At 46.7% G+C, this 8,955-nt stretch overlaps 1 protein-coding gene across 1 annotated transcript; it reads right to left on the bottom strand.

The window, feature by feature from the left end:
• Positions 1-4,380: 4,380 nt before the first annotated feature.
• Positions 4,381-8,696, bottom strand: LOC119333051. Its single transcript, XM_037606082.1, has 4 exons — positions 8,598-8,696; positions 6,580-6,674; positions 5,483-6,428; positions 4,381-4,812 (listed from the first exon to the last, which is right to left on the bottom strand). The coding sequence occupies exons 1-4, from the start codon at positions 8,694-8,696 to the stop codon at positions 4,381-4,383; spliced, it is 1,572 nt and encodes a 523-aa protein (XP_037461979.1).
• Positions 8,697-8,955: the final 259 nt, after the last annotated feature.

Genomic DNA, 8,955 nt, shown 5'->3' with positions numbered 1-8,955 from the left:
ATAGTCATAGGAACATTTATATGTCATGAAAAAAGCAAAAGCAGTAAACTAGAACGATCAAGTGCTAAGCTAACAGAATGGGTCAAGTCAATCACATCATTCTCCTCATGATGTGATCCCGTTTATCAAATGACAACTCATGTCTATGGCTAGGAAACACAACCATCTTTGATTAACGAGCTAGTCAAGTAGAGGCATACTAGTGATACTCTGTTTGTCTATGTATTCACACATGTATTATGTTTCCAATTAATATAATTCTAACATGAATAATAAACATTTATTATGATATAAGAAAATAAATAATAACTTTATTATTACCTCTAGGACATATTTCCTTCAGTCTTCCACTTGCACTAGAGTCAATAATCTAGTTCACATCTCCATGCGACTAATACCCAAAGGGTTTACTAGAGTCAATAATCTAGTTCACATCGATATGTGATTAACACCCAAAGAGTGATCATGTTTTGCATGTGAGAGAAGTTTAGTCTACGGGTCTACAACATTCAGATCCGTATGTATTTCGCATATTTCTATGTCTAAATGCTCTGCACGGTGCTAGTCTAGCTAATTGCTCCCACTTTCAATATGTATCCAAATCGAGACTTAGAGTCATCTAGATCGATGTAAAAGCTTGCATCGATGTAACTCTTTACGACGAACTCTTTTATCACCTCCATAACCGAGAAATATTTCCTTAGTCCTCTAAGGATAATTTTGACGGCTGTCCAGGTATCTACTCTTAGATCACTAATGTACTCCCTTGCCAGAATGATGCTAAGGTATACAATAGGACTGGTAAACAGAAAAGCATGCTTTATAGAAGCTATGACTGAGGCATAGGGAATGACTTTTCATTCTTTTTCTATTTTCTGCTATGGTCGGATTTTGAGTCTTTACTCAACTTCACACATTGCAACATAGGGAAGAACTCCTTCTTTGATTGTTCCATTTTGAACTACTTCAAAATCTTGTCAAGGTTTGTACTCATTGAAAAAACTTATCAATCGTCTTGATCTATCTCTATAGATCTTGATGCTCAATGCGTAAGCAGCTTCATCGAGGTCTTTCTTTGAAAAACTCTTTTCAAACACTCCTTTATGTTTTTCAGAAAATTCTACATTATTTCCGATCAACAATATGTCATTCACATATACTTATCAGAAATGTTGTAGTGCTCCCACTCACTTTCTTGTAAATACAGGCTTCACCGCAAGTCTGTATAAAACCATATGCTTTGATCACTTTATCAAAGCATATATTCCAACTCCGAGATGCTTGCACCAGTCCATAGATGGATCACTGGAGCTTGCTCACTTTTTTAGCACCTTTTAGGATCGACGAAACCTTCTGGTTGCATCATATACAACTCTTCTTTAAGAAATCCATGAAGGAATACAATTTTGACATCTATTTGCAAGATTTCATAAAATGAGGCAACTGCTAACATGATTCGGACAAACTTTTAAGCATCGATACGAGTGAGAAAATCTCATCGTAGTCAACAATTTGAACTTGTCGAAAACATTTTGCGACAATTTGAGCTTTGTAGATAACTACTAGGAAAACGCTTATAGATAGAAGTTTACCAGTAGCGTTTGTTTATAACCCCATGCTACTACTAGTTAGTAGTAGCGATGGCTATAAAGAGCGCTATTGGTATCAGTTAGCAGCAGCGCTTGTTACTCAGCACCACGCTACTGCTAAGGGTAATACACCACACCCCCCGGTCAAAAAATAGCAGCAGCGCCTGTCGTCCAACCTGCGCTACAGCAAGTGGGCCTAGCAGTAGCGCTGGCCCATTTCCCGCGCTGCTGTTAAGCCCACTACCCGCGCCCCCCGGCCCGGCCGGCCTCATCTCCCTCTCACTCACACTCCCACACTCCAGCCTTCTCGATCCCCCGCACGCCGCTGTCGGCCCTCGCACTGTCGTCCCCCGCGCCGACCCTCCTCCCTGCGTCGGCCACCCTCGCCCGCGCCAACCTCCTCCCCGCCGGCCTCCCAGCTCCCCTGCGTCGGCCTCCCTCCTCCGCCCGCCACCCCGGCCCCCGCGCCGGCTCTCCTCCCGCACCGGCCCTCCTCCACCAAGAGGTACTCCTCCCTCCTTCCTTCTCCTCCCTCCCTCCCTAGTTATAGTTATTAGAGTAGTTATTTTGAATTCTATAGTTGAAAAAATGTAGGTTATTAGAATAATTTAGGTTATGCATGATCGAACCCTTGCTTGGACAGATTAGGTATGAACCCTAGTTAATTTGTATGAACCCTAGGTTTTTAAATTTAGCTAGGTTTTAAAGTTAGGACAGAAATTTAGCTAGGTTTTTAATTAGGTGTAGTTGATAGAATTTAGGTGTTTTAAGTGTATTTAAAAGAGTTTTAAGTGCTTTAGTTGTTTTAGGTGTAGTTAACAAAATTGTAGGTGTTTTTTAGTTAAAGCAATTGTTGTTATTTTTTTTAGTTAAAGCAAATTTTCCTGTTATATGCAAATTTGCAGTGGACATGTCATATTTTTCCGAGTGGCCTATGTTTTGCCAGAAATGTCAATTCATTTACGTCGGGCAAATTTCAGGCGCTTGATATGTCCTGTTTATAGCAAAGGTCATGCCAAATTTTGCTTATTGCGTTTATTAATTTTGTTTTCATAATTAACCATTTTGTTCTCGATGTCGACGATGCCTATCCCGCATCCTCGTCGTCGCCTCGGCAGAGGACTCCTATATATGTATTCATGATGTATTATATGATGATCTTTGCTACAAACTACTACAGACTACAAATTTTAGGTGTTTTAGTTGTTATATGATGATCTTTGCTACAAACTACTATATATGTATTCGATGATGGATTATTAATTACCTATTAGGAAATGTCTGACGACGAAAGGGAATTCGCTATGTGCGAGTATTGCGAAGATAAGCGCAATCTGTGCGACAGGCCTCACTTGGTAGAAGGTCGACGCTTCAGCATCAAGCTCCAAGAGACCTTCGGTGTTGAAATGGTACGCAACGACGACAAGTTTTTTTGTTATTTTTTGCACGACTTCTCTGCTTCTTCAACGTGTAATTTCCGTCTTCTATAATTCGACCAGCTTATCCCATGCCATGCAAGACGCTATGTCTTGGAAAAGATGGGTTTTGAAGATCATGAAAGAATGGAGACAAAGATAATTCAACTAAGGACCCATCATGGTTATGATTTTGCTGTAAATCTATACAATTCTGTGAACTCATCCAATTTTGGTTGCCTGAATTATGAAGCCCTTTGCAAGGCGTATGATTTTCATGAGGGTATGCTTCTCACCTTCGATCTTGGTGATCCTGACATCGACGAAAATGATATGACCATTTGGGTCCTTGTTGACACACTTCCAGTTCTACCGCTGTGTGAGTTTCTTAAACATATTTACTAAGTAATTTATATTGTTTATTTCAAAATATTTGACAGTTTATTTCCATTGACAGCTTATTTTCATTCTTCAAAAAATGTACGGAAAATGCTAGACAGAACCTACTACTACAATGATGAAGGACAATTAACTTATAAGGAGCAAGATGGTCTTATCGCATTTTTTACTGATATTGAGAATTACAATAGCTATTATCAAACTCCTCCACATTATGGTTAATACGTGCCACTAGTGCACGTGTTGAACTACGGTAACATCAATGGAGATATCATGGAAAGATTTTCAACTATTACGACATCCGTGCATCTTTTGCATAAATTCTTCTAAAACTAAACTATATTGCTAACTACAAAGTTATTACTGTGTTTTTGAACAAAAGTCCCGATGGATTGTGTGCCTCATCTGATGTTGACGAGAGGTCGCGTTAATGTTATGAGCTTACGGCCACCACGGCCAGGTCAGCCGCAGTATCCACACCACTCCTGTCCATGCCGGATTTCTAAAAGCGAGGAAGCCATGATAATAGATGATTTCAAAAAATGTTTGAACCATCATAGAGAGCTACTTGGAAGCAACATTGTACGTAGGCCAAGACTTGGAGACAAGATGATCTCCGTTCTTTATTATGGAGAGTCAATTTTTCTTAATGCAGCGTCAATGCCTATCTTGTTTTATGATATTTTACCTAAGAGAGGGTAGAGTAGGTCCTATGAGAGGAGTAGGTCGTAGCTAGAATGTGTTATTATGTGCTACAATGTGTTAGAGTTGATAATGATGATGAGGAGTTGTGATTATGACTAGTGACCAACTTGCTATATGATGTCTCATTGACGAACATTGTTTGATGGTGATGACAAGTGGTAATAAATCTTTACCTACTAATAAAGCAGCTATCGCTTATATATGGTCATCCATCATTAGTACTTTTGCATAAAAGCCCTTGAAGTTTATATGAATCAACCCGCGGTCCAAGGTCAACCCGAACAGTTACGAGCGATAGAAAAAAACACTCCCAATCGCATCTCCACCTCCAGCGCTCCGCCACCCCCTGCCGCGAGCCGCCGGCCCCAGCCCCGCCGCAGCCCGCCGCCACCGCCTCCCCCGCTGGAGACACTCAAGGCCGCGGCCATTGCCGGCTCCCACACCCGCGGGCCTCCGTCGCAAGCGGAGGCGAGGAGGTGGCGGGGTTCTTGGTGGTCGCCGGCGTGGCGAGGGCCGAAGGGGTCGCCGGCACGGGTGTTGGGCGCAGTCGGAGCAGAGGAACGCGGGCAGCGGCGCGGCGTAGGAAGGCGGGGCTGGTGCTGGAGCTTGAGGGCGCGGACGCCATAGCTCAGGGTGGACGCCACGAGCAGGCTTTTGGGCCCGCTCGTGGCCCGCTGAGGACCGGACCGATCGGTCTTGGCCCGCTGAATAAAGTGGCCAGTCCGGTTACCAAATATCAGCCTAAAAAAACTTCGGTCCGGTCCGGTTTTGGATCGGTCCCACACGGTTAACCGAAGCAGCGCAGCACACGATTCAGCGACGCGCGCATTCAGCGGTTATTCATTCCTTTTATTCCGTGCGATCCACACATCTCGGAGATCATGACCGATTCCTACCTCTACGCCTCCCCACGATCCTATTAACGCGTGCCACCGATCAGAGGCAGGCCAGAACATGTACGAGTCAATCTACTACAAATGAACGTGGACATATACGTGACATGCACTACTTATTTGTAACATGCACATTGTAAAAAAGGTAGATATGGCACATGCAACAAACCTGCAACGTGGAATCCTATCTTTTTTTTTTGAGCATCAGTACAGACATAAGCACTCATATACACGCGCATACACTCATCCCTATGAACGCACACACGCACACCCTACCCCTATGAGCACCTCCGAGAGACTGAGCCGGCATATCATCTTGAGATTTACGAAGTCACCGTAGGCGCCTCGTCGTCGACGGGAACGTCTCCTCCTACTGAAAGTGCATCGCCGGAAATCCTGAAATAAATCCAGGAATAATGCGAGCACCAGGATTTGAACCCTGGTGGGTTGGGGATACCACTGTCCACCTAACCAACTCAACCACAGGTTGATTCGCGTGGAATCCTATCGAGGCAACAGAATTAACGTGACACAAAATAGGAAACAACGAGGAAACAAGTTTTTTTCTTTGGAACCAGGAGGCAACAAGAGCCACGCCAGGAACAGACCCGTGCCTATGGACTTCATCCTCTCGGGGGTCTTCGAACGCCTCGCCGACGCCCACCACCAAGAACTGGGGCACTAGCCAGAACGCGCTGAGCCTGATGGTGACGCCGCCGCCGGCACCGCTCGAGGTGTCCATGCGCTTCTTCTCGGCTAGCCTGGAGACGGCCATGCCGAGCGTGGCGAGGGCGAGGACCGCGGCTATTTTCCCTCTCCTTCTCCTTCCCGTGCCCCCTAGACTCCTGCGGACGTGCGCCGCCGCTCGCCGTCGCCATGCACCGCCGCTCACCGTCGCCATATGCTTGCATGGGCGGTCCTCTCGGTCCGGCCCGAGCTTCACCACCATCGGTCCGGTGCCTGAAAAGAGGACCGCGGCGCTGGTCGGTCCGGTCCGGTTCGGTCCGCCGGCGGCCGGTCCAAACGGCGGCTCGGTCAGGGACCGGACCGGCCCGGACCGTGTCCAACTTGGCCCATGGCATGCGTCCAGATGACGGCAGAGGGCCAGGCGTGGCTTGGCTTGGTGTTGGAGCTTGATGGCGCGGCCGCCATGGCATGTGTACACTGTACAGATGACAGTAGAGGGCCAGGCGTGGCTTGGCGTCGCTAAGAGCCACGAGGTCATCGCTGCCGGCCTCCGTGCACCAGCTGCTGCAAACCCCCATGCGTCGTCGCCGTGGGACGTCTGCGTTCTGCTGCTCCATTGCCGGCACCTGTCCCTGTGCGGCGTGTGCGAACCCGCTGTGAACACCTGCCCCGTGTGCACGGCCACCAAGAACGCCTCGCTCCATGTCCTCCTTTCTTGACCATCCAACTCCGAGCCCCGGCTGGGATCAATAGGCAACAGTGGGCAAAGAAATTAAAACTGAGAAAGAAGATGATCTTAAAGTGAAATCAAAAGGAGGAAGATGGATGGATGGATGATAATGAGAAAAAGGATATGCCGCTGGTGAGCAATATAGGACCCTGTTACCCAACCTGGGATGCACGGCGGGGCAAAGCGGCGGCCCGCGGGAGGGGTGCGCATCGGCTTGGGCGTGCAGGCACGGGATGGCGGGTGAACTCCACCGAATCTAGGAATGGGGACAGCGCAGGCCGCAGATCCGGTGGCACGAACTCTTCGTAGAGACCGGCGGCGGCGGTTGGGGCCTACTTGAGGCGACCATGGCCCGTTCCTGTGGGAGGGAGTAGAGAGAGAGGGGGAATGAAACGGGAAGAATAAAAGCGAAAAGAAAGAGGCTGCGAAGTGGGGCCGTGGTTCTCCGGCGAGGTTGCTGCCGCCGCCGGGCATCGATGCTGAATGAACGCCGCGGTGGGTGCAGCCAGCAGAGGCGGCGCGTCCCGAGGAGGAGCTCGTCGGGGTTGGGGAATGGATGTTTCTTTATAGTATTATTGGGTTGTCGATAGCGTGTGGAACCATAACGCTGGAGCGCCAGCGAGGCATCTGGTTTCTTCTGGCTATCAACCAACGTGTTAGCGCTGGCGTGCACGCATGTTGAGCAGACAGATGAATACCTCTGAGTTCATTATACGCAGATACACACAAGATATTAGGTATAGATAGATTTTTTTTTATTTTGTGCTAAAAAGGTTATTTCTTGGATACAGAATCCATATATGTACGTGGATTCAAGTTCTATACATGCATCCTACAGAATTAGTGGTTCGTATTTTTTCGTGAAATCTGCTTATATAATTTTACAAAGTGTCTGCATACTTTAAAAAATGGTTCTGTAATTTAAAATGTGTTTGTGCTTTTTGAAAAAATACAAGATTTTTCAAAAAGTGCCTTTGCGTTTTAAATTGTTTGTATTAGTTTTTAAAAAAGAATTTATGTATTGAAATATTGTTCACATTTTCTTAAAAAAATCACCCTTTTTAAAAATGTTCATGTAATTCTAAAAGTGTTTGCATGTTAAATAGTTTTGTAGTTTTAGAAAGGTTATGTGATTTAAGAAAGTGTCCGTGTGTTTTAAAAAGAAAATGTTAATGCATTCTAGAAAAAAATACAATTAAAAGCAAGTTGGATTATGAGGAACGATGTATGAAGTAGGTGCAGAGTGTAGCTCATGTAGGGCGGCCCTTAGGTCCAGCTCGACTAGATTAGTTTTATAAAAATTATAAATACCCCTTTGCTTTGGCGCGGTTTAATGATAAGTTTGTTGTGTGATGGCCAAGATCAAAGGGGATACTTTTTCCTTACCCACTTTGTGGGCCCTAAATTGGAGCAGTCGAATAACCTGGGTTAATTTGTTTCTCGATCAATCCTGTGTAAGGTTAATGCGTAGTGTCTTTTCACGCATTTTCTCTTGACATCGAATTGATATGCATATTGCACTTGGTGAGAAATTTTTTAATAACTCACACCAATATACTAATCTAGATACCGTCAACAATCTAGACATTATCCTTCATCTGATTGTTTCGTTGGCCATACACCAAGATCTATGCCATATGTGGACGTGAATCAGATGTTGCCAACTCTGACATCACTGGTGAGGTCATCAGAATAACATTCCAAAGAAAAAGTTTAGTGTCATTTTATTGTATCATTTTGTTAGCATCATCCTTACAAGTTTAGAGTAGCGAGCCTCCGAAGCTTCGTCTTTCATCTTTTTTTTCTCACCCATCATTTCATACTAATCATATTGGGCCGTTATATTTTTTTCTACACTCCCGTTGCAATGCACGGGCATTTGTGCTAGTAATAATAATATAAAGCTTCTAATCGTGCGTTGCAACGGAAAGACCCTTCTCTTTTTCGGAAATTGAACCCACACTACCTACGTAAGTGGCTCTGGGGAAAACGATTCGGTAAAAAAAATCCCTTCCGCGTATCCTCTGTTTCTTGGTATTCAGACCGGCAGTTGGAGGTGGTCGCGGCGAACGGGTGGACGAGGTGGCGGAGCAGGGGCCCCGGCGAGTGGGGAGCTTGAGGCACAGCGCATCCTGGCGCCGCACGGGGACTACGAGCCGGAGGCGCACCTGTCACCCACCAGCGCAGACCCCAAGGCCGTGCCGACGAGGAAGGAGAGAATCAGGATGAGGAGGATGTCGCCGCGGCAGCGAAGGTAGCCAGCAGCCTGATGAGGCATCTACGGCCCAGCTTCTCCGGCGCGCCATCCGGAGATGGGACGGACGGATCGAGGCGAAGGACGATGGAGAGGTGGTTGGAGGCGGCGAGCTCCAAGGCAGGCGGGGTGATGCGGTTCCAGATGGACGACGGCTTCGCGGGCGGCTGGGCCGAATGAGCTGCCGTGGCCCAAGCGGCGAACGAACGGGCGCTCCTCTCGTTGTCCTCCTCCCGACGGCAGGCCAGGCAGGCGGCAGGCGCTTCTCCGTTCTGCTTGGCGA

The sequence above is a fragment of the Triticum dicoccoides genome, chromosome 7A (assembly GCF_002162155.2).
Source record: "Triticum dicoccoides isolate Atlit2015 ecotype Zavitan chromosome 7A, WEW_v2.0, whole genome shotgun sequence".
Taxonomy (NCBI): domain Eukaryota; kingdom Viridiplantae; phylum Streptophyta; class Magnoliopsida; order Poales; family Poaceae; genus Triticum; species Triticum dicoccoides.
This window is presented reverse-complemented; position numbering and strand designations above follow the sequence as displayed.

Bases quoted from the DNA above. Each gene is read 5' to 3' on its own strand.
- LOC119333051 (XM_037606082.1), bottom strand. From the start codon at position 8,696: ATGCCTCATCAGGCTGCTGGCTACCTTCGCTGCCGCGGCGACATCCTC. The intron at 6,675-8,597 runs GTGGGTGACAGG...CCCCATTCCTAG, and splicing joins CGGCCTTGGGGTCTGCGCTG to ATTCGGTGGAGTTCACCCGC. The intron at 6,429-6,579 runs GTTGGGTAACAG...TATTGATCCCAG, and splicing joins TGCCCCGCCGTGCATCCCAG to CCGGGGCTCGGAGTTGGATG.